This window comes from Kogia breviceps, chromosome 13 (genome assembly GCF_026419965.1).
Source record: "Kogia breviceps isolate mKogBre1 chromosome 13, mKogBre1 haplotype 1, whole genome shotgun sequence".
NCBI classification, from domain to species: domain Eukaryota; kingdom Metazoa; phylum Chordata; class Mammalia; order Artiodactyla; family Physeteridae; genus Kogia; species Kogia breviceps.
This window is the reverse complement of record NC_081322.1, coordinates 47,038,999-47,066,761: the sequence shown is the minus strand read 5'-3', so window position 1 is coordinate 47,066,761 and position 27,763 is coordinate 47,038,999. Positions and strand designations below refer to the sequence as shown.

Sequence of the window (27,763 nt, the reverse complement as noted above, 5' to 3'; positions counted from 1 at the left end):
TTAATAACGCTCTTCCCACCTTCTCACCATTCAGTTCTAACTCAAAAATCACCTCCACACAAAGGCCTCTTCTTACTACCTTAGCCCTAATCACTTTTTTTTGGGGGGGGGGGCTGCATTGGGTCTTCTTTGCTGCATGTGGGCTTTCTCTAGTTGCAGAGAGCAGGGGTTACTCTTCTTTGTGGTGTGCGGGCTTCTCTTGTTGCGGAGCATGGGCTCCAGGTGCGCAGGTTTCAGTAGTTGTGGCTCATGGGCTTAGTTGCTCCGCAGCATGTGGGATCTTCCCAGACCAGGGATCGATCCTGTATCCCTTGCATTGGCAGGCGGATTCTTAACCACCGCGCCACCAGGGAAGTCCCAGCCTTAATCACTTTTGACACTGACTTTCTTTAGAGCATTTAACAGTCCCCCCGATTATCTTTTTATATGTTTTTATATTTATTGTCTCTCTCTGCACACCAGAAAGTAAACTCCTAATAGTCAGGGATTTAGCCTGCCTATTCAAAGCTATATCCCCAGTATCTAGAACACACTAGGGATTTCAGAAATATTTCTTTACTGAAAAACTGTTTCCAAGATTGATGAGGTTGAATGAAAGGGATTATCTGTCTTACACATTGTAAGTATAACTTCAATATACCTTGTTTATCATTGGTTTACAATAATCATGAAGAGACGGTTTGCTGAGAAAAAGCAAAACTGATGAGATTATGGAAAATTTTTCATCAGTGGAGTCCTAGTTAATGGAATTCCACTTCTAAAGAGGTTTCTAATGATAACGTTCTAGCTATTTTTAGAATGAAAATAAAATGCAACTTCCAATTTTCTTTTTCCCCTTAAGTAAATCCATTTGTAGCTTTGAGTTAAAATTGTTCTGTTCCAGGGTTTAGCCATGCATTGAAAAATAACTGAAACTAATGGTATCAAAAAACATACCAATTTCCAGGAGATAAATTATTGCTTTCTGAAAACCTAAAAGCTTTTCTTGTTTAAATATTTAAATTAAGGCAGTTATATTTTATTTTCCATGTGGAATTTCCTGCCTTCCCTTTCTACACACTGGCTACTTTAGCCATTGAATCACATCTCATCTTATATAAAGACCCTGAAATTTAAAAATGTTTGGGATAACGTCAGAAAATTTAAAATAGGAAAAAATTCATGCTGTCAGAGTTCAATAGGACGCCGATGGCAGAACACAGTACTTCACAGTGAGCCTCAAAGCCCCCCAAATACAGCACAACTCACATTCCAGCCTTCTTCCCTCCCCCTTTTTCCCCCTACCCATGCCACTCAACTTTGTCTATACTTGCCCATTTCCCATCCTCTCCTCTAACACCTTTCTTCTTCCTTCAAGTCCCAGCTCGTGTCCCTTCTTCTATAAAACTCTCTCCAACCCCCCAGGCAATCACTAGGTCTTTTTCCTGTGCTCAGCACTCAGACTGTACTTGGTAAAACATGCCTAACATTCACCTTTTCAAACTGCAGTGTAATGTCCTCCATCCCACTGGATACTCTCTCGAGCAGGAACAGTGTCTTTATCCTGGAATCCTCCACACTTACACTTACTTACTGGGAAGCTCTCAGTAAGTAGTCGGTATTCAATTCATTTCAGCATACTTCCAGGTTCTGAGAGGGTACGTTCTGCATATATTATTTTATTCTGCATTGGTAGTTGTTAATAAAGATGGGGTGGGAGAAGATTAGGGGAGGGACTTGTTATACTCCAGTCCCCTCTTTTCCTTATATTCTCCCTCTGGCCTCAAGGTGGGGCCAGCGACTACTGAATAGACTCTGGGCTGAGGTTTTGACTTGCTCAACTACCTCTAACACCATGAGTAAGGTATGAGCTCTCAGGTCTTTTCATTGACATCTTACCTCCATTTACGAATACTTCTTCCATCTACTCTCAGTCCTCAAGGACTCTTGTACCCTAAAGCTTTTCAAGTCCCCTATTTAGGGCTTTCCTATTCCTTAACACTTCTATTAATACATTTAGACCTCAAACTTCAATCTAAGAAGGTTGGTTTACAGGTTATTTATGTTACTTTAACTAGTGTATAAATACAGGAACCTTTATATTTTAAAAGGAATCGGTTACCTGCAATGAAATTCTAATAAATAATTTTTAACTTGGAAGCTAGCTGTGTTTTTGCTAGCTGCAGCATCTTGCTTCTAAGCCTTCCACACAAAATAACTTTTTATACAAAATAGACATACTTATTAACTATTCACTAATAACTAACTTGCATATTGTGACAGTTAATTTTATGTGTCTTTTGACTGCACTGCTTGACTAAACATTATTTCTGGGTGTTTCTGTGAAGGGTATTTCTGAATGAGATTAACATCTGAATCAATGAACTCAGTGAAATAGATTGCCCTCCCTAATGTGAGTGGGCCTCATCCAATCCATGGAGAGCCTGAATAGAACAAAAGGTAGAGGAAGAAGGAATTCACTCTTTTCCCCGGGCCTCATGCTTGAGCTGGGACATCTCATATTCTCCAGCCCTTGGACTGGGATTTACACCATCCACTCCCCTGGTTCTCAGGCCTTTGGACTCAGACTGAATTACACAACTGGCTTTCCTGGGTCTCCAGCTTGAAGAGGGCAGATTGTGGGACTTCTCAGCTTCCACAATCACATAAGCCAATTACCCCGAATAAACATGTCTATAGCTACCTCCTGATGTTTGTTTCTCTGGAGAACACTGACTGACACAGATATATTTTTAAAGATATACAGTACTTCAGATGAAAATTACTACCAAATAAATCACCAAGGTCACTTCTAGCTCATTGGTTAAAGCAATCAATGCTCCATAATACAGAGGTTCATCTCAGCGAATTAAGTTTCTGATTGAGTTACAGTTGTTTTAAATTACTCTCTAACCTATTATTGGCCTCATCTTCCAAATTTAAGCAAAAAAAAAAAAAAATCCTTCATTTACCTTGAACTCAATATCACATTTTGAGCAAGTGTTTTTGCTTCAGCCTTTAAATACCAATCCAAAAAATGATCATAGCAAATATGTTAGTTTATGGTGTTTTCTTCTTTTGAGTGAATACTAAACTCTGTATTTGATCATATAAAGTTAAATTATTTCATTATTTTATGAGAGGGTTTTCTTTAATGTTGTTTGAAAAAAATTTTAAATTAAAAGTGCAAATGTTATTCTAATGTCACCACCCCTCTTTAAAACTGTAGGAAGCAAGGAGTTAAAGAACACTTTTCCTTTTCTCATCCCCATTTCCCTGGAAACCACCACTGTTGGCAGCTGGGTACACATCCTTTCCAAATACTTTCCATGTTTATATAGATACATGGGTATCAACGTATATTATTTATTAAAATACAATTATGATATATTTATCTACAATGTTTTTTGTATCTTTCTAAATTAACATGGATACTTTTCGAAGTCACTACTTTGGATCCATTTTATTCCTTTTTAAACGTTATGTAATATTCAATTATTTGAACATGCCATAATTTATCCAACTTTTCTTCTACTGACTTTTAGTTTGTTTCCATTTTTGTGTGGAGGGGGGCTGATGCAATGGGTTGAATGTTTGTGTCCCCCAAAATTCATATGTTTAAATCCTAACCCCTAAAGTGATGGTATTAGGAGGTGGGGCTTCTGGAAGGTAATTAGGTCACGAAGGTGGAGCTCTCATGAATGGTCTTAGTGCCCTTATAAAAGGGACTCCAGAGAGCTCTTGCCTTCTTCCCACCATAGGAGGATACAATGAGAAGTCGGCAGTCTGCAAATGGGAAGAGGGCTCTCACCAAGCTCAACCATACTAGCGCCCTGATCTCAAACTTTCAGCCCCTAGCACTATAAGAAATAAATTTCTGTTGTTTACAAGCCACCTAGCCTATAGTACTTTGTTATAGCAGCCTAAATGAGTAAGACATCTGGTCTAACCCTACTTTAGTAAGGATATATGATTAGGACTTCCTTTAATTCCACTTCTTAGAAACTTTCTTCCTCAACCCAACGTCTCCCTGAATCAATCACATCGTTTTTCTCCTTTTCTGAACTGCCAATTATGAAAGAACTGACCTCACATGCTAGCTATATTTCTTCATTTCTCATTCACTCCTCAACTCTGTAACCATCCTGCCCCTCCACTCTTCTCGAACTGTCCTCCCTAAAGACACCCATGCCTACACGGTTGCCCAGTTCAGGAACTTTTCTTCCCAGTCTTCATCTCACTCAACATGGCTGCATCCTCTTAACCCTGGTTTCCTGAAGTCCATTTCTCCCTTGCCTTCTGAGACAACACTCTCTTCTGGTTCTTCTCCTACCTCTAACAGCTATTTCTCAATTTTTCTCTGCTTGTTCCACCTCACCTGTCTCTCTCATGTCGGTGTTCCAGAGTTCTATTCTTGGCTCTCCTTTCCTCTCCTTCTACATGTCTTTCTGTTGTTCTCATCCTCCCTGATAGTTTCAACTATCACCCATACACTAATGAGGTCCTAATCTACCTGTAGAACACACTCTTCTCCTGACCTACAAATGCCCGAATTTATCTTCCCGTATCTCCAAAGGGCCACCCCAGATTGACAACAAAACTCTCCCTGTCTATAGCTGAACTCATGATTTCTCCCCTCTCGTCAAAACCTGACCCTCTGCCTATATTTCATAACTTACATTTCCACCCATCCCTGTGGTCCAAACTAAAACAAATCAGTCTTCCTCAACTCCTTGACCACCTTCGTATCTAGTTTTTTAATCAGTTCTTTTATTATTTCTCTGAAGTCATCTGTTCTGTTACTACCATATTTCTAAAGATATATTCATTAATCCTTGTCTGAATCATTTCAACATTTCACAACTGATCTCCCAGTCTTTAAACATACAACCTTCAAGCCGTTTTCTTGGCAATTAAGTTATTATCTGATATAATGTATGTTAGTCCCCTGTTTAAAGACCTCCAATATCCTCTAATATTCACAGGGTTTTAAAATGCATATAATAATGTATATTACACACACAAGTGTATAAGAGACTGTTAGTCATTAGACTCCATTTTATTGAATCATCACCCCCACCCCCAACTAACTGTCCTCTCTTTCAGCCATTCCCCAAGCTGTCTGAGCTCCTACTTGAGTCCCAGGTCTTTGCTCAGGGTATTTCTTCAGCCTGAAATTCTCTCTCTCCCTCTTCTTGTTATAATCCTATTTTTCTATTAGGCCTCATCTCAAAACTATCTCCTCTGTGAATTCTTACACAGCTCTCTTGTCAATTATAGGAATATAAACTTCCTGTTCTGTGAATCCACAGCCCTTGGCTCACACCACTCTTGCTGCATTTATCATCTGGTATTATAATTATCTATTTCTCTATCTTCTCCACAATGGCATAAATTCCTAATGAACAAAGTTCACGTCTTTCAGATCTTTGAATCCTATCGCACAGTTCTGTGTCTTGCATGTAGTCAACACCAACAAATATGTTTTGAGTTTACAGTTTAGAAAGACCAAATAGAGTGGTCAGGTCTCTAATCTATGCCTCCAATCTACTGTGCTCCAAAAGACAATGCAGACCAGAATGGTGACTAGAAAATTTAGCAAATTTAGATTGGGTGCTCTGTTTACTTTTTTGTATTAGTAACACAGTTCTAGGATCAGCATTTCATCAGCAATTCCACTGGGGATAAACCCAGAACACTTTCTCTCTTTGGGAGAGAATAAAGCAGTTAAGATGATCTTGTTCAGTTTTTACAATCAGGGAAATGTTTCCAATAATGAGAGACTATATATGGGCAGATGAAATGCTAAGTGGGAAGGATGCAGATTACCACTCTTTTCTCAGGGTAAGTTAGAATTATTTTCAAACTGGACGTCATGCATTTTCTGATAACAAACTTTACTTTCAAAATTTCCTCCTTAGTACAGTAAAAACGAATGAAATATTTACAGGCAGAGCTCTTTTTACCCTTGAGTTCATTCATTGCAAATGAACTCTTTGAATCCCACGTCTAAGAATCTGGAAATGCTGTTAAGTTACAAATATCAGCAGTAGCAGGCGGTACTGTTTCTTAAATCTGTCCCACATTTAATAAATGCTTCCACTGAGGGCACTTGTCTCCTAAAAGCCATATGTTCTGTTTAGATTAATACATTACAGTTTCCATGGTTGTTAAAGCTGGATTTCGGTGTGTAATCATTCAATCAATGCAGTCAACACTGTAGGATGATCCTCTGGGTGGTGGGCACTGAAAATATAAACCCTGGAAAAAGCAGTTATCAGGAAAGAGCCAATAGTCCTTGAGTTCCCTGGTTACTGTCAAAGATTTTAAATAATCAGAAAAGCCACATGGCATAGCAGAAAGAGCTTGGAAGTCAGCCAAACTGGGTTTATATCCACACTACATTACTTACTAGCTATATAACTTTAGGCAGGTCACTTGAGTCTCTGAGATTTCCTAATCTTTCCAATAAGGTGAATTCTACCTATGTCATACAGGAAGATGAGATAATTTCTATTAATGATCAAATGAATGAATGATGGTCTCCTTCCAAATCAACCATTCACATTTTTAAGACAGATGTCCATAGAATGGATTGCTTACGAACTCAAGGAAGTTGTAATATAGTCTTAGAGCCAAATAATTCACAAGGCAGAGTTCTCAGGTAACAGATGAAGTGTTATGAAAGAAAACCAAAGTATCAAGTTAGACACTATAAATGAACTTTTCATATTGAATTAATTTTTATGTGCAAAGTACAAATGACCTTGATGAAACTTGCTTTAAAACAAGAGGGCTGTTTTTCATCATGACGGACTGGTTGTTCCAATAAGGTTCTTTGACCTTGGGACTGTACTTTTAAAAATTACTGATATTTTTGTAACTTATATATGAGCTCTGGAGTTTTAATTAACAGCCACAGCACAAATTCACGGGAACAATGTTTAAAGAGTTTATCTAGAAAAGGCAAATAAATATTTTCCCTTGTATGAAATTTCTTAACCTTAGGAGTTTGAGATGCTTTCAAATATAAAAATCATGTTTATTCAATGGCTTTACTGTCAAATTTTGGTATTGTACCAAACAAATCCCTATGATTCATAGTAAAATTTTAAAAATCTACATAACTATTTCCATTAAAATTTTTTTCATCTTACTAAAAATACAGTAGGAGTTCATTCACCAAGAACATATTTTATGGGTTATTTAAATGACTAATGTAATTACACAAATTTTTCAACTAACTCTTTCTGAATTTGATTCATTTAGCTTCAGTCCTTTCTCTGAAGGGTAATGGCTCACTTTGGTAAATTATTTTAAATCTGTAAGTTTTATAGTGAAGGATGTGTGTTGCATAATATTTGGATTATCTTTTTGATATTAAGTGAGCCAGTAGATAAGTACTTCCAGTGAGAATACTTACTCCCAATATAAACACACACAATTTTTGCTAAAAAAGTTAACTGAAAGCATGAATTTTAATAAATAATTTTTTTCTAAGAACTTTATAAAGCATAAGCCTCTCTCTGTGGTATGGCATTTTAATTCTAGCAAGCCCTTTTTCTACCACCTGAAGGTGCTATATGTCTAGTACAGCATTGTCCAATGTAACTTTCTGCCACAATGAAATGTTACACACTGTCCAATACAGTAGCCCCTAGCCAGATGTTGCTACTGAGAACCTGAAATGTGGTGTGACTGATTAAATGAATTTTTTATGTTAATTAATTTAAATTTAAATAGCTACATGTGGCTACTGACCATTATATTGGACAATGCAGGTCTAGAATGTATGTTGAAATAACTGGAGCAGTGGACAAGTATGCTTACTATGTCCTAATGCCCCATCTCCTTCTCAAGCCCCTCAGCTCTTACCCATAGCAGGATACAAGTCAAGTGTCGTTTCTTCCATGAAGCTTTCACTGACTACTTTAATCCACATGGATGTCTTTCTCCTCTGAACTCCTAAACACTTATCTGTTTTATAATGGAATTTAGTACCCAGTTATTATACCATGGACAATAGTTTAATGTATGTAAGTTTTAGCATAAAACCAATACAAATAATAGTACCAGCTTCTATTCATTGAAAGCTTATAATGTTAAATATTTTACAGTATCTTATTTCATCTTTTTAATAGGCCTCTAAAGCATGTATTATAATCTCTATTTTATCTATGAGGAAACTGTGACTCAGGAAGATGAAGTTACTAGTCCAGGTCAAACAGCTAGTTAGTGGCAGAGCTGGAACTTGAAACTGGGTCCATGACTTCTGTAATACAGGGTAGGGGCCTAATCAGAGTAGGCAGGGTCATATGAGATACTTTGGCCTGATTTGAGTATGGGAAGCCATTATAACAAACCTAACCCTGTGTGAGAAAACTAATTTGTAACGATTACAGCTTAGAGGGAAGAAAAGGTTATGATTCAATTTCAATTGCAAGAGTATTTCATTTATAGTGAGAGACCATTCCAAAGTTCTTCCATCATAGATTAGATATACCACTTTCTTAGAGATGAGTTGCTCCCTCTGGTGAAAAGAGATGGGAATACCTTAACCCCAAGTATTCAAAGGAGCAAATCTCTGTAGAAGCGGTACCTTCCTAAGGGGTCTCTTGGAAATTTGTGGGGGTGAGTTATAGATATTACAAAGAATGGAGGTTGTTATTGGCTTTCATTAGGTGGGCCAGGGATGCTAGATATCATGCAGGAAGTCCTCATCAACAAGACACTAGTCTATTTCTGGGAGGGAAACCCACTTATATTTATCTATTTGAGCCTGGAATTTAACATCATTTTACATATAAAAACAAAATATGTTTGCACTGTTTTACTATGCAATGAATTTTCCAGGAAGGAAACTATGGCATTTCATCTGACAAAACACTGTCAGTTGTAAAACATAATATTACTTAAATATCACCAAGAATGAGAGGAAGACAGAGAAAAGGGAAGAAAAACATTGCCAATTAAGCTATGACACAATGCATTCTTATACATAATTTTATCTCTATTTAAAGGGCTCCTTTAGACATATTTAGAAACAAGTCAAACACACCTGGACACATATTTTAAAAAAAGCAAAATAAATTAAGGTATTTCTAAAACTTCTTTATATTCAGAAAATTTTTGACTCAGAGTTGTCAACATCCATGTTTTTCAAAACAAAATTATTCTCTTGCTATTGAGTATTTTGATGATGCTGTATTTCTTAAAACAGTGCTCAACTCATGTCCAGGTTTTCTTCAAAGCCACTGACACCAATTTCGTATGTTTTGATGTTGGCACTTTTGGAGCCTTCCAAAGATATTGATGGAAGTTTTCAGAGGAGAAAGACATCCATGTGGATTAAAGTAGTCAGTGAAAGCTTCATGGAAGAAACGACACTTGACTTGTATCCTGCTATGGGTGAGAGCTGAGGGGCTTGAGGAGATGGGGCATTAGGACATAGTAACAACTAGTGGTTATAACCATTCTTCACATGGTCTTCAAAGAGTCTGTCTGGAAATGAAATCGGTAACAGTAACCCGGTTTGCATATGTTCAGGCAATGACAGTTACAATGATCATTACTGACACCTGGCTAACAGTGCTTGTAAAACACACCCTGATTTCAGAGATGTGAAAACATATTTCTTACAATGGAAGAACTACAGAGCTGGGCAAGCGAGGGGAACTTTTCCTGAACTTAACCAAGATTTAGTCACCATTTCAGAAAATCTCATCACCAAGAATAATGCTACTGATGATATCTGAGCCATCAGGAAAACCTACCTGTATCAGTCTCCATCCATGGTGATTAGAGCAACAGGTGTAACTTTCTAACTACTTTGTCATTTCTTATAGCTTAGGCATGTTAATGCCTTTACATGTTGAAACAGATACTATTATAAATTACTTTTCTCTTTTATATCAGGTAGTCATTATATTGATGTTTTTCTATTTATATGTGTAGGTGGATTACATTATCCATGAATTTCAAGAAAGTAATGACTATTAGAAAATATCTGTTATAAAAAGGTGATGCTGGGTCTGACAGGGTTTAGAAAATACTGAATTTAGGCATCATGAATAACTAGTTTTCCTCTAAACAGAAATCAAATTCTTGGGCACTTACCTAACAAATATTAATATGCTTGTGGATAAGGAAATGGGGGAGGAGGAATAAAATTGCATATTAATTTAACACTAAGAGAGGACAGTCTTATGCTCTTATTTTAAGAAGTAACTTCGCATTTTGTTCGGAGAGCATGATCTCTTGAGTCAAACTACCCGGATTTAAATCATGGGTCTATCATTTTGTAGGTAATTTTGAGTGACTCAGTCTCTGCCTCATTTCCCTAGTGGGTAAAATGGTCATAACAGCATTACTTCACAGGGTTCTTATGAGAACTAAATGATACAATGGGATGGTGTTTACAACAGTGACTGGTACATCATTAGCAGTAAGTATGTGAAAGCTTCATTAATTACAAGCATAAAATATATCATTCTGCAAAACAAAGTTGTCTGAACTTCTGCTAAAATCATTACCATCTGAGAAATCTTTCCTGAAGAATCAATGATTCCTTGATATATGGAGAATAATTTCATAGTTTTGTGAACGTTTCCTCACAGAACCATATTAGAATATATTAGATTCCTTGGGGTAGTGGGGTTTATTGCCAACTGCCCCACAACTGCTCTGTAGTGTACAAATACATCTTAGATTCCAAAGTGCAAGAAGGTAATATATGAAACATAACCAAAATATATTCCCTCATCAAGTAAAATGTAAAGCAGTACAGACACACTGTTAGTTTTTGTAAGATCATCAAGGTTTTAATTTATTCAAATCAACAAATATCCTTAAGAATCTACCAAGGGCTTCCCTGGTGGCACAGTGGTTGAGAGTCCGCCTGCCAATGCAGGGGATGCGGGTTCGTGCCCGGGTCCGGGAAGATCCCACATGCCGTGGAGCGGCTGGGCCCGTGAGCCATGGTCGCTGAGCCTGCGCGTCCGGAGCCTGTGCGTCCGGAGCCTGTGCTCTGCAACGGGAGAGGCCACACAGTGAGAGGCCCGCGTACCTCAAAAAAAAAAAAAAAAAATCTACCAAAATCTCAGCTCCATGCTATGTTGAGTAAATACAAAGGAAGAAGCAATTGGGCTCCTATCTCATTGGATAATGCTGGGATGATGAGACTGACATGTATGAAACAACCAGGGTCACTAAGAGGAAGAGTATAATTACATCTAAATTGCATGGCACAGCTCATAAGAGTTGCAGGAATTCAGAGGAGGAGTGGTAGAGTGGTAAAGGAACTCTACCTTAGGGGTAGAGTTAGGGAGAGGGAGGCAAAATGTAGCGTATAACCTTGGTTAAGGCAGTTAACCTCTCAGCATTATTGTTTCCTCTTCTATAATGTTTGACAATTTAATGCATGTAAAATGCCTAGCACGATCTAAAGCAAGAAAGGTTTGTGGTGAGGTCTTACAGAATGGGTAGTATCTGCCCAAATAGAGTATGTTTCAGATAGCATGATAACCTGCATCATATAAAAGAGACACTTATCCCTTTTAAGGTTTTAGGTTAAAAAAGGAAGAACTCACAAGGAATAGCCCTACTATAATAAGTACAATCTTCTGTGGCAAATAGCAACCACGTTTTCTTTCCCTGCATGGCAAAGTAACTTCTTTAGCATATGAGACTTGGTGCAGGTTGAAATCCTAGACAGCTCCTTCTGACAAGCAGACTTCCTTTAAAAAAAGAAATGGCATAGAACACACATATCTGCCTTTCCTTCTAAATCCTTGCTTCTAGCTGCCCCTCTTATTCAAAAGTGAGCACTTACTCCAAAGTGATAACCTCGGCCCTCCATCTTTTATAATAAAGAGTTATAATCACAATCACTTCTCTACTGTGATTTTCAGATAATTAAAATGAGAAGAAATTTAAGTTTGTCCTCATTTCTGATTCATTCAAAGAGTCCATATCATGGCCTTTTTCAAATGTACTGACAATAAGAGAAGGAAGGGTTCCCCCAAAGTGTCTCAATACTCTTGGGGGAAATTATACTCACCACAGTCCTGATTACATTTACATGCACCATCTATCACTGGAGTCTTTGCTAACATTATCAGTTAGAGTACTAATTAATTATACTTTTGGACATCATAATGGTGACTTGGACAAATAAAGCCACATCTTCTAGTACTAGTCAAAGCCTGATACTGTCTTCCGCTCAAAAATAGAAGGCATGTTAGTAATAAAAGTTTCCACTTTAGGCCAAATTAAATTATTATAGCTCCAAGACAGAGGATGATTTCATAGTAATGAGGAAGAAGTGGGCCTTGTGAAAAATTCCATTATTCATTCTTATCTATATAAAAGTAATTTCAGCCATGCATCACAGGCTCATATCCGTTTCTTGCATACAGAAGTGAAGTAAGGCTTGGAATCATTACCTTGGCTTCTTCAGAAATGAGAGAAGAATTGGAAATACAGTGCTGGTGGTTTGAGGCTTTGCTATGTAAACTCACCCAAATATGTCAGTCCTTTCAGTGTTTGTTTGTCATACAGTGTGACCACACAAATATACATTATTTGTAAAACAAACCTGTTTTCCCTGTGGTTTTTCTATGCTTTCTGAGGCTTTGATGCATATGTCCAAATTCATTCTGACTAGGATTTCGTTACTGAAGACAGTAGAGCAGTCCATTGGTTTGCTGGTGGCTGACAGGGAGGAGAGCAGGGTGACAACCCATGTGCCCCTTACTTCTGCAAGCACCAAGCTGCAGGCAGAAGAAACCGTATTCTGTGCATCTGTTCCTTTGTTTAACATTCTAATAATCTATGCAACACTGTGGAAGGCAGTGTACCAGGCACTAGGTAAACAGTACTAAACAAAACCATGACCCTGTGCTAGAGTTCACAGTCTTCTCAAACATATTTTATGGTAGGTTTTGGGTTTAACTTTGCCTTCTGTGTACGTACTGCCTAAGTATATTTCTGGACTTGATAGCCAAAAAGAGACTCAAGATATGATACATCGTAGCTGTTGGGCAGGACCTCAGGGGAAGCAATGGTGAGGTTGAAGGGGATGCTGCCAGGAAAAACTTGAGCCACACATAGACACAACTAAACCTCAACCCAAGGAGTGTTCATTTCATACTGTTGTAACAAATTACGACAAACTTAACAGCTTAAAACTACACAAATTAATAATCTTACAGTTTTGGAGGTTAGATGAAATCAAGGTGCTGGCGCAGTTGCATTCCTTTGGAGGCTCTATGGGAAAATCTATTTCCTTCCTTTCCAGCTTCTAGAGGTTACCTTTATATCTTGGATCTTCATTCCTTCCTCCATCTTCAAATCTTTTTTTTTCCTTCTTCTCTCTCTCTTTCTCACCTCTGCTCTGGTCATCACATCTGACACTGACATTCCTGCCTCCTCCTTATCATCATAATTACACAGGGTCCATCCACCCGAATAATCCAGGACAATCTTTCAATCTCCGGCTCCTTAACCGAATCAAATCTGCAAAGTCCCTCTTGCCACCTAAGATAACATACAGGTTCTGAAGGTTAGGACGTGGACATCTTGGGGGTGGGCATTATTCAGTCTACTATACAAGGCAAAGCAAATAGAAAAAAAAAAAAAGTTTGCCTCTTTTACACCTTGAGGCAACTAACTGGAAGTTGGCATTATGCAGTTTCTTTTCTACTTAAGACCATCTTGGTTACCCGTTTTAACTGGCTTTTCTTCATAAAAATGGCAGTGGGTGGCCCCTCCACCGGTATTTCTCTGAGGCCTCCTAACTCTGTAACACCAGTTTTCCTTACAAGTCAACAAACTAAAACAACCAGAGACACTGACATCCCTCTTAAAGTTAGCTCTATGAGCTAATTACCATGGATACTTCACCAAAGCCAACCTTTCCTACCTCCTTGCAGAACTAAACTCGTTAATAGATTAATAGTTTACGGGGCTGGAAATAGCTTTTCTATTTCCTGCAGTGAGGGGCCATGGAGCAAGATTTAGCAAATCGATCCTGACTTAATTCCTGCAGACATTACTTAGGACAAGCTCTTCTTTGATGCACACTATAAAGGTAAGACTAGCAAGGAACAATATACATCAATTTTGTGGTGAAAATTCACTCAGTAGCTTTTTCTCCCAGTGATGTTAGAGGCCAGAATATTTTCATTTCACTTCTACTTGAGAAAAGGGAAACAATTTGCTATTCAACTTAGTTTAAAAATAAAGAGAAGATTTTTGCTCCTGGCCATTATGGAATAACAGGGAGTAGATTTACCTTCCTGCCTAGAAAATACCAAACACCAGAAAAACGTTTTCAGACGACGGCAGGCAGTATAGTCCTGGGATCCCTACAAGCTGGAGGTACTCTTCAGATGCAACGCAGGAAGGGTCCTCACTGCTGCAGCCTCTGAGTGCGAGCCACATTTATTTACGTAAGTCAAACTACCAGTCCACACGCTTAAATTCATAGGAATAAAACTAAGAAAACACGCTCGGACCTTATGATACCACATAAGCCACACCAGGACTTGCCAATTCTCGCGTCAGGGTGAGATCTACAGCTGTGACGTCACCCTCACGGAGACATTCGCGAGACTAGCGAGTGGGTGGCGAGAGCGGCGGGTTTTCGGTGAGAGCGGTGGGTTTTCGCCGAGCGCGGCTTCTGCGAGGAGAAACAGACGGTAGCCTGACGTTTGTCTGGCTACTGCCGACATGAGCGGCCCGGATGGGGTCGAGAGGACGCCTCTCCCTGAAACCCACAGTCTCACCGTCCCCGACCGTTTTCCCGGAGACCCGGATTCTCCCAGGTGCCTGAAGCTCCGTGAGGAAATCGAGGTGTCACAGGTGATGGCGGAGACGGGTGAGGGGAGCTTCGAAGCCGTCGCGCTCCCACCGTCCCAACTTCCAGAGGAGCGGGGCGCCCCCCGCGCTGCTCCTGCAGATCCGGTCTGTGCCGGTAAGCCCCAGATCGGAGGCGGTGGGGATGGCAGTTTCGTAGCGCCCGAAGCGGGGCAAGAGCAGTCTCCGCCTCCCAGGGAGAGACTGGAAACGGTGTTTGTATCCCTGGCGACGGACGGCAGCCGGGGAAATGGCGGTCGGCGGGGAGAGCCGAGGGGCCCTGGTGGGGAGAAGCCCCTAGAAACCTGTGGCGCGGAGAGGTTCGGATCTGAGTTGATGGGGGAGGCGAAGGCTGAGGAAGTGAAAACTGAAGAGGGCCCCCTCTTCTCAGTCGCAGTGGATGAGGAGGTGGCGGAGAAGGAAGGAGTGAAGGAGGAGGAGGGAGAGGAGCAGGAGATGGAGATGGAGATGGAGGAGAAGCCAGTAGGTGAAGAAATAGAAATGGTGGAGAATAGAGTGGTGGAGGAGGCAGGGCACCGGCCCCTGCGGATGGATCTCCGCATGAACCCTCTGGAGGCCATCCAGCTGGAGCTGGACACTGTGAATGCTCAGGCTGACCGGGCCTTTCAGCAACTAGAACATAAGTTCGGACGGATGCGTCGACACTACCTGGAGAGGAGGAACTACATCATTCAGAATATCCCGGGCTTCTGGGTCACTGCCTTTCGGAACCACCCCCAGTTGTCCCCCATGATTAGGGGCCAAGATGCAGAGATGTTAAGATACATAACCAATTTGGAGGTGAAGGAGCTCAGGCATCCTCGAACAGGCTGCAAGTTCAAGTTCTTCTTTCGAAGAAACCCCTTTTTTCGAAACAAGCTGATTGTCAAGGAATATGAGGTCAGAGCCTCTGGCCGAGTGGTGTCTCTTTCCACTCCAATCATATGGCGCCGGGGCCGTGAACCCCAGTCCTTCATTCGCAGGAACCAAGAGGTCGTTTGCAATTTCTTCACCTGGTTTTCAGACCACAGCCTTCCAGAGTCTGACAGGATTGCTGAGATTATCAAAGAGGACCTGTGGCCAAATCCACTGCAGTACTACCTGCTGCGTGAAGGAGTCCATAGAGCCAGACGTCGCCCAATAAGGGAGCCAGTGGAGATCCCCAGGCCCTTCGGGTTCCAGTCTGGTTAAACTTTGCCCTTGGTAATGTTCCTGCATAAAGTCCTTTTCCGCCCCTTGTTGGACCTGTGCTTGGGCAAAAGAAATGGGTATGCCTTCTACTTTTTTTTTCCCCCCTTTCTTTTTCTGACATTTCTGCAGCCTTTTTCCCTTGGACATTCAGTTCTCTCAGCCTCAAGATTGAGACCATCATGACCACGCTCCTCCACTTCCACATGTGCATTAATATCACATGCTGCATGGCCATGATTCACACCACTCCTAAGCCAAGTTTGTGATGATGTAAATTGCACTGCCTTTATCTGCACTACTTGGACCCCGTTTGTTCCCAGGGCCTCCGGTCTGCTTCTTATACCTGGAATTCTAGCTTTGTCTAGGAGCCCATTCTACCCGCTTTGCTCTGCAGTACAGGCATATAGCCTGTGGACAGTTGCGGGCCTTTAATGATATCAAGGGAGAACAGCAGTGGACCACTTGGTCTGTATGATTTATGTGACTCCATTGCTCTTCTTGTGCCTCTGGTCGCCACCTGTCGCTGTCTGCTACTTGGCTGTGCCTTTGGCTGCTACCTACTGGATGAACATCTTCTAGACCATTGTCAGCCCCACTCTGGTTTCTGGTAAACACTCTCCAGGTTTCCTGCCGGCACACAAAAGACCTTCCATTCTTCTCCCCCAAATCTCCTCTATTCCTCACCCCCCACCCCCCTTCCCTCCACTCCCATCATCCAGAACCCAGTTAACTGTCAGGCAAGTGGTTGAGGTGACAAGTTAGACTTGTCCTTGTGGCAGGATGGTCTAAGGCTGGTGTCCATTCAAAGTACCAGGCTTTCTCATCCTCAACTAGTGAATTCAGCCAAAAGCTAGGTACCTCTTTGTGCCTCCTTTTCTCATCGGAGCGTGATTAAGTGCCAGGGTGGCAGTACACTTTCTCCATTGTCTCTCTCCTGGCTCTTAAAAGAAGTGATAGCTCATAAACATCTGCAGAATCAGGTCTTTTAGTTTTAATTTGGCTCTCCATTATTTCCTGAGACAGGTTGTCTTGTGTAATAGAGCTCTTATTTCCCTCTGCTTTCTTCCCTATCCTCCACCCTCTTTAGCAACATCTAGAGGGTTTAAAGGGAGACAGATTTATTAGATTAAATGAAAAGCTATATCTAGGCCCTAATGGATGGGAGAACTAAAGATACTGTGATGGGTGCCCAAAGCATGGGAAACTAAACAGAAGACCACAGGCAAAAATGAGCCAGGTAAAAATTGGGCCTAAAATTTAGACTGAGAGCCTTCAAGGAAGGTTCTTTCTCTGTCAGCAGTGATGAGAGAAGTTCTTTTTCTCAGGATAAACATGGGAGAATTGAAGGGGGTTGGAATGTTAAATATGTTGTCTAGAAAAGAGATCTTTAAAGAAATGCAACGCAACCTTGCATGCTTTTTCTTGTTTTCATTTGACTGACTTTATGAGGAGGGTTAATACTGTGTCTTTTATTTAACTAGTATTTAGTAAATCCTGTTATGTTATTTCTGCTTACTGGGAAAATTGAGCTGTACAGGCTTTATTTTGCTTTCAGTTGGGAACATTTGGAACAGTCTTATTTTCCTGTATGATATAGAGACTTAAATGAATATCTACAGCGGATTTCAGGTTGTTTCTGTTAAAACCGTATCCTTAGAAATATAATTTGAATAACTTGATCTTGTCATACTATTAAGACTTTGGAAATTGTTGTCTTCATGGAAAAATAACTTACTAAAAATGTGTGGCTTGTCTTGATAATTTGCCCAGTTAACAACTTAGTAATTGATGTGTCTCTTTTCCTAAGTAGCATAAATACTCGTGAGGTTGCTCTGTCTCATTGAAAGTATACCATTGATATATTTGTCTTTCCTTATATGCATGATGGTAAAATAAAAGCATGTTACTCTGCTAGATTTCTTATTTCTCACCCTGCGCATAAACACACATGAAGAAATTGTTCTAGGTGATAGCAGGTTATGGAATTATTAAAGTTCTTAAATGGATACAATAGGCATTATCCCAAAAGTAAGAAAATGAGGAACACTACTGTACTTTCGGTAGGGAGGTTTGTTGTTTCTGTTGTTTTACTTTAAAATGGTAACAATTTCACCTTCTTACTCATGATTGCATTCTTTTCCATACAGCTATGTAACACCATCCCCCCTTTGCTTCCTTAAAGCCTCCATTTCTGTTTCTATAAATGATATTCTCAGGTCATTCAGGCTCTCTCTATTCACTTGTGCATTTAGTAAGCAAACATTGATAGAGTTGTTATCATGAGTGATACACTCTTCTATCCTTATACTTTCTAAACTGTAGAAACTTGTTTTCTTCAAGCCTTACCATCTTCTGTGTCAAATCCTTTAAGGCCTGTTGTAGATAACTCTTTTGCCTTATAGTTTTTCTATTTTTCTTAGGGAAAATGAAATATTTCTTTTTGTACTTAGTGTACTTTGTAGGGACCTCTGTTCTAGAAAATAACATGTAATAAATCATTATAGTGAATTCCGCAAATATTAAGGCATTTTGTCAGACCCTGGGAAGATAAGAAGACCATTCCCTTTGTTGTTAAAGAATTGGGAAAAGACTGATGTCCAAATAATTGACACAGTGATACAGTAAAATAAAATAAAGAGATACACTTTCACATGTTTTTCACTCCCTTTCTTTCTAATTTGAAAGCTTTGTGAAAGCAGAGGTAGGGTGTCTTTTACCCTCCTTACTGCATCTAGCATAATGTTTTGCCCATACTTGTCACCAGATAAATATTTATTGAATGACAAAATGAATAACTCAAATGGAAAAAAAAGAACAAAATAACTTAGTACCCGGAAAAGAGTTTTGATGAGGTAGTGGAAAGAAGAAAACAGTTTTCAAGCCATTTGTAAAAGTGATGTCAACAAATTTGCAAAGCCTTTCTTAAATAAATTTCTTGTTTAAATAATTAGAAAAGGTTTAAACACTATAACTTTTCACTTGCCATTTTAACAGGGCATTAATTTTAGATCAACTTTTATGTGCTTTGATTTTGTACATTTTAAGGTGACTATCACACTGGAGATAGAAAGGGCGTTAGACTCTATAGACATGTTCTGTCTAATACAGTAGCCACTTGTCACCAATAGCTATAGAGCACTTGAAATGTGGTTAGTCCAAATTGAGATCTGCTAAAGTATAAAATACATACTTGATTTCAAAGACTTAGTGTGGAAAAACAATGTAAAATGTCTGAATTTTTATACTGATTGCATATTGAAATATTTTTGATAAATTGGGTTAAATAAATATAATAATAAAATTAATTTCCCCTACTTACCCATTTTTTAAAAGTGGCTGCTGGTAAATTTTATATAGGACAGCATGGTTCTAGACTTCTTGATGAATATGTCAAAGCATATAAAATATCTGTAAAAGTTTAACTTGTTAATCTTTTCTCCCCATGAAATTTTTTGACTTTAGGGCAAGGTTTATCTAGCTAAAATTCAAGATGCGTAAAGTATAGTTAGAAGCCAGTGGGTAAAAGGTAAAATGATATGTCTTTAATCAATTTGTTCTTGAGTACCTAAGATATACTCAGTACTTCGTAAAATGTATTGCGTAAACTAATTTGGGGTATAACTAGGGTAGATATGGGTGCCAAATTTGCGCTGATAGTTACATTGGTTATTTAAGGTAGTCTCGGGCTTTCCTGGTGGCGCAGTGGTTAAGAATCTGCCTGCCAATGCAGGGGACACGGGTTTGAACCCTGCTCCGGTAAGATCCCACATGCCACGGAGCAACTAAGCCCGTGCGCCACAACGACTGAGCCTGTGCTCTAGAGCCCGTGCACCACAACTACTGAAGCCTGTGCGCCTAGAGCCGTGCTCCGCAACAAGAGAAGCCACCGCAGTGAGAAACCGGCGCACCGCAAAGAAGAGTAAGCCCCGCTCACCGCAGCTAGATAAAGCCCGCGCGCAGCAAGGAAGATGCAACTCAGCCAAAAATGAATGAATGGATGAATAAATAGATAAATAAATAAATAAATAATAGTCTCTAACAACGTTTATAACCAACAGCTTCGTATTTTTCTAGAATAAAATGGTCTGTAGTTTTTCGTTTACAGATGTACATGAAGCTCAGAAAATAAAATAATTTCGGTCAGTAAACACACCATTTTGTGTATGTTACGTGGGCTCCAAATTTTAACAGTTGGCCAGCAACAGAAAAAAAATATCCCAAGCTAGCTTTGGACCAAGTCAATTCAATGCTCACCACTTGAAGAAGTATATTTTATTTTTTAATATGTATTTTATATTTTTATGTTCTCTGTACCTTCCTGAAAAGTATTTTATTTTTGAAAATTAGTGTCGTCTAAAGTGTAGTGAAAATTACAATTTGAAGCAGTTATTAATTATTTTGTATTGGGTGCTATATTAAGGATTATATGGGATAGTAAAGGTTGTACTTGGCCTTGAACTATCTCATTAAGGGGGTGCCATTCTTTGGATGTTTCCTCTTCAGCAAATTCACATCCTCAAATTAGTTATGTGCATAAGAAAACTCCTCGGGGGGGCTTAATGTGGCCAGGAGGAGGTGTCAGATGATCAGGACCATGCCCTCAGGGCCATCTTCCTCTCCCTCAATGTTAGTATACAATTGAAGTCCTAGATTTGTATAGAAGGGACAGATAACAATCTATCCATTCATCAGAATGGGAGGTGTTTCACTTGTGAACAGTACCATCACCGTGTTTGCTTGAAGTGAATTGTTTGAGCTCTGTAGGGTCACCTTGATCTATTTCCTCTGACTTCAGAGGTTCTCGAAACCTACAGAAGAATTTCCATGGGGCTACGTTAGGAAAACAAATGTCTACTTCTCGGCTTCACTTTTTCAGGATTTGCATTTAATGTAATTTCCTTGAGAACAGGCCAGGAAGAAATGGTTCTATTAAAAATGGAAAAGGGCAGTTAGGTAAACTGCTAATTTTTATAAATAACCAAATGTCTTATTAGCAACTTGAAGAGACAGGGAGGACACGCTGGTCTTAAATTGGGATTAACTCAGTTTTACAATCTACCACCTAGTGCATTAGCCAAAGTAAATACTTTTCCCTGAGCCTTGGTTTCCTTGTCCGTAATGCAGGGATGATAATATCTTTATTATAAGCTAATATTCTCCCAGGATATATTTGGAGAATGGATTATATGGTTATAGAGCGGATAATAACAGCAACCAATTGGGAGCTTACTAAGTTCCAAGCACTGTGCTAAAAGATTACAAGTATTAACAGTTAATAAAGGTTAGAGTGTGAAAATGCCAAGCACAATTCCTGGCATATAATATGTAACTAAAAAATACTAATTTTCATTTACCTGCATCTCATTTTAATTATTTAGTTCATATCCAGACAAGTCATCTAGCTTAATATTTCTCAAACCTGACTGCCCATTATAAATAGCTGGGGAGCTTTGAAAAAATCCTGATGCTTAGGCTCTCCCTCAAACCAATTAAATTAGATCTTAAGGTGCAGACAGGTTTTAGAATCATGGATAACCTTTCCTTGGACTCGTGAAGTGAGGGAATGCTCACTTGTTTTCAGTTTTGTTAAATTTACTCAGAAATCCACTGCCTTACATCTAGCTATTGCAAAGGGCCTGGCATATCCTTCACAGCACATTTGCTCCATTATTTTGACCCCTGTAGTCTTGCAGAACAGAATTAGCCTGATTCCACCAAAGAGTTCTAAGTACTTGAAGATCTTTACATCCTTCTCAACATCCCCTCACCAACTTGGCTATATATCAGTCCTTTCAATTTTCCTCCTCTGTTTTGTATGTTAATTAAACAAGGTTTATTATGCCAGTGCTCTTATTAAACTCGGTGCCCAGAACTGAACAAAATAACATCCAAATAACAAAATAGAATGAGATATTTTTTTCTGCCTTTATTATGAATAGTATATTTCTTTAAATGGATCCTGGGAGAGCATTAGCTTTTGGGGCAGCAATATTACCCTTTTACTAAACCCTTAAGTTTTAAAGTATTCACATGCTGCTGAGTTTGGCTTCACCATCTTACTGCATTTTATTGAACTTTGTGTCCAACACTACATGTATCTATATTAAATTTTATTATGTTAGGCTAATTCTCCTAATTTATTAACATTTGGAGGATTCTTTCTAATGAATGAGTAATTCTCCCTAATTTCATGTTGTTTGCAAATCTAGACTAGCCACCTCATTGTTGAACTTCTCCCTCCCGGGATCTTCCTTTCAGAGTGATGTAGCATCTTTAAGACATGATCTTTCCATCATCTGTAGATATGTGTGTGTGTGTGTTTGTGTGTGTGTGTGTGTGTGTGTGTGTATGTGTGTGTGTGTGTGTGTGTGGTTTAACTTTGTTCTAGGGCATCAGCAAGCATACTTGGCACCTCTTAAGGAATTAGGGAAAGATGCCCCCTCCAGGCAGAGGTGTTAGAAAAGTGTGCCATTTCCTCCCAGATACAGTCCATTATAGCAGATGTGCTTTGTCTTTCAAATTTCCTTGTCAAAAAGAAAATGACTTCTTAGTGATCTTTTTTTTACCTCTATTGATCACTCTGCTTTTTTCTTTGAAGGCAGTATTAATATTTTAATATTACTACTTCAACTTCTGTGGGTTGGAAATTTTTCAAAATAAAGTTGGAGAAATATTAAAAATGATGTTATAGAGCTTTTTTTTTTTTTTTTTTTTTGTGGTACGCGGGCCTCTCACTGTTGTGGCCTCTCCCGTTGCGGGGCACAGGCTCCAGACGCGCAGGCTCAGCGGCCATGGCTCACGGGCCCAGCCGCTCCGCGGCATGTGGGATCTTCCCGGACCGGGGCACGAACCCATATCCCCTGCATCGGCAGGCGGATTCTCAACCACTGCGCCACCAGGGAAGCCCTATAGAGCTTATTTTTAATCAGTCATCAAAATTAGAAAACAAATAACTACAGAAATGCACAATTAAAAGCCTAGTTTATAGACCTGCTCAATTTCCATCAAAGTAATAAAAATAGTCATATTTTAAAAGATTGGTCTATAATTAGGGACTATAAGAAGTAAGTAGGAAGCATGTATTATTGTGAAGAGTTATTGGTGAAGATGCGTTATTTCATACAGCTCTAGATAAGACCCAACATTGCCCCAAATTGACCATATATCTAGAAACTTATTTTGGGATTCGTGTACTCCTTTACAACGTTCTAGAAATATGGGTCTTATTGAGGGCTTCAGCACACATTCTTGAGGTTGAGGCCTACTGATGGATCAGAGATTGGCATTGCAGAATCAGCCACAGCTACTAAAAGCATGATTTGTACACAAGCCTGTGAATGTCTTCATTCCCAAGTCATTTTTTTTTTAAGCTTCAAACTCTGATTCCAGAGTTCAGGAAAGCTTAGTATTGGAAAATAGTGTGTTCTCCGCTTGATTTCTAGTCATTATACATATCCCATTTGAATCAATTTGCATTTCCGTGATCACATTAATAGTGGTTAACACTGAGTTCCAAATATTTAACCCCTACCACCTCACTGTTGTTTTTGCCTCAGCCATTCTCTCTTTGCTATTTTAAGTGACCAAAGATGTTACCTAATAATAGATTGTTTGTTTGTTTTTGGTATTTGTCATTGTTTTCTTTCTTAAGGGATGATTTACACACAGCACAAGAATGTTCACAGCAGTTTTACTCACAATAGCTCAAAATTAGAGCAAACCAAATGTCCACCAACAAGTGAATGAATAAATTATGATGCATTCATACAATGGAACACTACATGTAGTGTATACTCAGTAACAAGAAGGAACAAACTTGATTATGCAAAAACATATTTGAATCTCTAAATCATTATGTTAAGTGAAAGATGCCAGATAAAAGAGTATATACTATATAATTCCATATATGTGAAGGTCACTAGCCCAGGAAACTTACCTATGGTGACAGAAATCCGAAAAGTAGATTGGGGAGAGTAACTAGAAAGAAGCATGAGCAAACTTTCAGAGGTGATAGTAATGCTCCCCATCTTAATTTGGGTGATGATAACACAGATGTATCCACTTGTCAAAACTTGTCCAACTGTACACTTAAATTTCATGCAATTTAGTGTATGTAAGTTATAACCTCAATAAATAGCACATTTTAAAATATTGTTGAGAATTCAAAAACTGGAACTCCATTTGCCCATCTCCAGTGTTTTGGCTTCTCTCCTTTTGTGCTTAAAAGTTGCTGACTCTACTTGCAAGACTGTATTTGCAAGTTGTTCTCATGCTGTAGTTTAATTCCAATTTTGGAATTACTTTTTTTTTTTTTTTAACTTTTTCTCCCTTAATTCCAGGCCAAAATTGATCTCTTTGGAGATTCCCTTAACTTACAAACTAAGAGGTTCTGTTATCCTCTGGTCACTGAAGAAGTTCAGTCTGCTCAGGGCATATTATTCTGTAGGTAATACTGATATAATCAATAACAATCTCTCTGGGGGCACCCTCAAGAATCCCCCTGAGCTTCCCATTCCATTTCTGCACATTCAGATGCCTACAAGATGCTTCTCTGACCTTTTAATCACAGTTGAATTCCTTGTCCCATGAGTCACAATTTGAGCCTTGGGGATATCCAGTTCTCCTTCAAGTACACATCTCTGTCTCCATAACCTTCTCCACAGATTGTTAGAAATATCATGAATTTCCATGTATGCTCTTGTTTTAGGTTTCCATACCACTATTCCCATTGACTAATAAATAAGGAGATAGAGGCTCAGCAAATTGAAACGTATTCATCTAGATTTAAGCAGCACAGGCTGCATTCAGTTAGGGTTTCTTATTTCAAGCTAGGGCACATTCTAACACATTGCAGCAGCCTGCAACTTTGGCATAAAAACATACATAAAATCCTAGTTAAGTACAAGTATCTTGGCCTTAATTGAAAGTTATTCCTAATTCATTCATAAATGGTTTTAAAAAGGATATGTTTATTTATCTTTATATATCTGTTTATCTTCATGTTAAACAATAGAAGATATCCAAACCCCATCAGATATCTATTTCCTGTATTTTAAAATATAATTTTTGATATTTACTGTCTGGGTTAAATGCTTAGTTTTACTTTTCCTCAGAAGAACAGAATGGGCCAAATGTTTTAATATCATTCTGGAATTTGGCAGCTGAGATGTAAAGAACTGTTGATATTACTAAGAAATGTAGAGGATGTATATTTATTGAGGTTTAATTGAGTCAACAGAGTGATTACTTATAACAGATACTTAACACTTATCCTTTTCACCAAGCTCTGCCTTCTCTTAGCACGGGGCAATTAAGAGTTGTGTTGAGGGGCTTCCCTAGTGGCGCAGGGATTGAGAGTCCGCCTGCCGATGCAGGGGATATGGGTTCGTGCCCCGGTCCGGGAAGATCCCACATGCCGCGGAGCGGCTGGGCCCGTGAGCCATGGCCGCTGAGCCTGCGCGTCTGGAGCCTGTGCTCCGCAACCGGAGAGGCCGCAACGGCGAGAGGCCCGCGTACCGCAAAAAAAAAAAAAAGACTTGTATTGAGATGGGCCTAAGAACTGGTTGGTACCTGGTAGTCTAGGTTCTGTTGTAGTCAACTATTGTTAAGTAATGGCCGAATTTCTCAAGTTTATTCTTGGGTCAGTTTTGCTGAATCCTCTCCAATTAGCTATTAAAGGTATATATTTCACAAAAAGTTTTTTCCTTAAAGTATTGTATAAAGTAATATTATGTGGAAGAATGAGGTAATGCATTTAGTTCCAGCAATAAACTTTTTCTATGAACTGGAGATATACTATATGTCTAGAATCATTTAGAAATAACGAACATTGCAGACAAGTATTATTACTACATCCTAATGTTTCATGTTTTTCTCAGATTATTCCAATTATATTTACTTGGTCCAATTCAACTCTCCTTTCTTTCACTTACTGCTTCATCCTTTAGGGATTTCTTTCACCTTTGAACTTCGATATACTTATTGTTTCATAACAGAATTTGACATTGATTTTGTACTGTCTGCAGCATATTCAATATAGGTAAAACTTAGCATAAAAATAATAAAAATTACCAAGTCAGCTTTTATTTATTGAAAGCCCACTGGGATACTTTACACATATTGCATCTTCACAACAGTCCTGTAAATTAAGTTTTATTATATTCATCTTATATATAAGGAAATTGTGGCTCAGAGAAGTGCAGTGACCTGTTCAAATTGAACAGCTAGTAAGTGGCACAATTGAGATTTAAAGCCAGATCTGTCTGATTCCAACATACGTGTCTTTATTCAGCGTATTAGTAGGGTTTGCCAGAGAAATAGAGGCAACAGGAAGACACTAATTATGAGGAATTGGCTTGTGTGGTTATGGAGGCTGAGAAGTCGCATGATCTGCCATCTGCAAAATAGAAAGCTTTTACCCAGGAAAGCTGGTAATGGTATAATACCCATCTGAATCCCAAGGCCTGAGAACCAGGGGAGCTGATGGTATGATTACCAGTCCAAGGGCAGGAGAAGACTGATGTCCCAGCTCAAGTACTCAGGCAGGAAGTAAAAGGGGCAAATTCTTCCTCTACCTTTTTGTTCTATTCAGGCCTTCCCGGATTGGACGACGCCCACCCTGACTGGGGAGGGCAATCTACTGACACTTTCCTGAGTCCACCAATTCAAAATGCTAACTCCAGAAAACATCCTCACAGACACCCCCAGAACTAATATTTAATCTGTCAAATTAACCCTGTCAAATTGACACACAAAATCAACCATCACACCCAGCATACAAAGGCATGAGGTCACTCAGGTCAGGGACCTTGTCTGATTTCCCTTATGATTGGTAAAAGCAAGGTTTTTTTTTTTCCTGGTGGGGTGAGTGGCTAAATGCTGTCACAAGGGGAGCCATCATAACCAAACAAGCTTGTCTGAGAAAATTTTAATTTTGTAACAGTGATAGCCTAAGTATAAAAAAGATTATGATTCAATGAAAAACATAGAGCATGGAACATTTGTTGAAAACTCATACCTTAGTTCTTTTAATGAATGTATGGTTTAGAAAATTGGCATAAATATTCTCTTTGGAACGGTTTAAACTTTAACACCAACGACAAACTACTCAGATTATTAATTTTTTGGTTCATTATTTTTTTTTAAATAATGAAGCCAGCTATTATATTTAAAATTGTTCTAGAAAATATTTTAAATATAATAGATTATTTTAAAGACTACTTCCTCCCTCTAGTGACCAGGAATGGGAATACCACATCCACAAGCATTAAAAAAACTGATTCTCAATGTGTTTGTGTACCTCCCCCTAGAGGATGCTTGGGAAATTTGCCAGAGTTATTTTGGTTATTATCAATACAATGAATGTGGGTGCTATTGGCATTCATCAGGGGCATTAAGGATGCTAGTAGTGCCCCATATAAACTAATTATCCATTGCTGAAAATTCACGTAGATGAAAAATTTATTATTTAAGCCTAGAACCTACCACTATCCTACATATGAAAACAAAAATTTTTTCCACTGTTTATACAGTCCATTTTTGAAAGCAACTAATTTCATTTACTCTAAAACACTGATTGTAAGATACATCATTACCTAACAGTAAGAGTGAAAAAAACTGCCAATTAAACTCTGACACGAAGCTTTTTAAGACTTTTATTTTATCAACAATCAACAGCGTGGAAAGGCAACCTATGGAATGGGAGAAAATATTTGCAAACCATGTATCGTAAAAGAGG

General features: G+C 38.9%; 1 protein-coding gene and 1 long non-coding RNA gene across 3 annotated transcripts in view; one reads left to right on the top strand and one right to left on the bottom strand.

Annotated features, from left to right (window-relative positions):
• LOC136792454 (uncharacterized) overlaps positions 1-14,332 on the bottom strand; it is a 34,723-nt gene extending 20,391 nt beyond the window's left edge. The window contains exons 1-2 of the long non-coding RNA XR_010836264.1: positions 14,273-14,332; positions 13,189-13,515 (exon numbers count right to left, since the gene is read on the bottom strand). This is a non-coding gene — a long non-coding RNA (uncharacterized lncRNA). The remainder of the gene's footprint in view (positions 1-13,188; positions 13,516-14,272) is intronic.
• A 169-nt stretch (positions 14,333-14,501) lies between these two features.
• TSPYL1 (TSPY like 1) lies at positions 14,502-20,055 on the top strand. 2 transcript variants are annotated; one of them, XM_059082919.2, is made up of 2 exons: positions 14,575-14,953; positions 15,227-20,055. In XM_059082919.2, exons 1-2 carry the CDS (start codon positions 14,710-14,712, stop codon positions 16,024-16,026), a joined length of 1,044 nt encoding a protein of 347 aa, XP_058938902.1. In that variant the 5' UTR covers positions 14,575-14,709; the 3' UTR covers positions 16,027-20,055. The 2 variants fall into 2 exon arrangements, with proteins under 2 accessions (XP_058938901.1, XP_058938902.1); XM_059082918.2 differs by having other exon boundaries at positions 14,502-20,055.
• Positions 20,056-27,763: the final 7,708 nt, after the last annotated feature.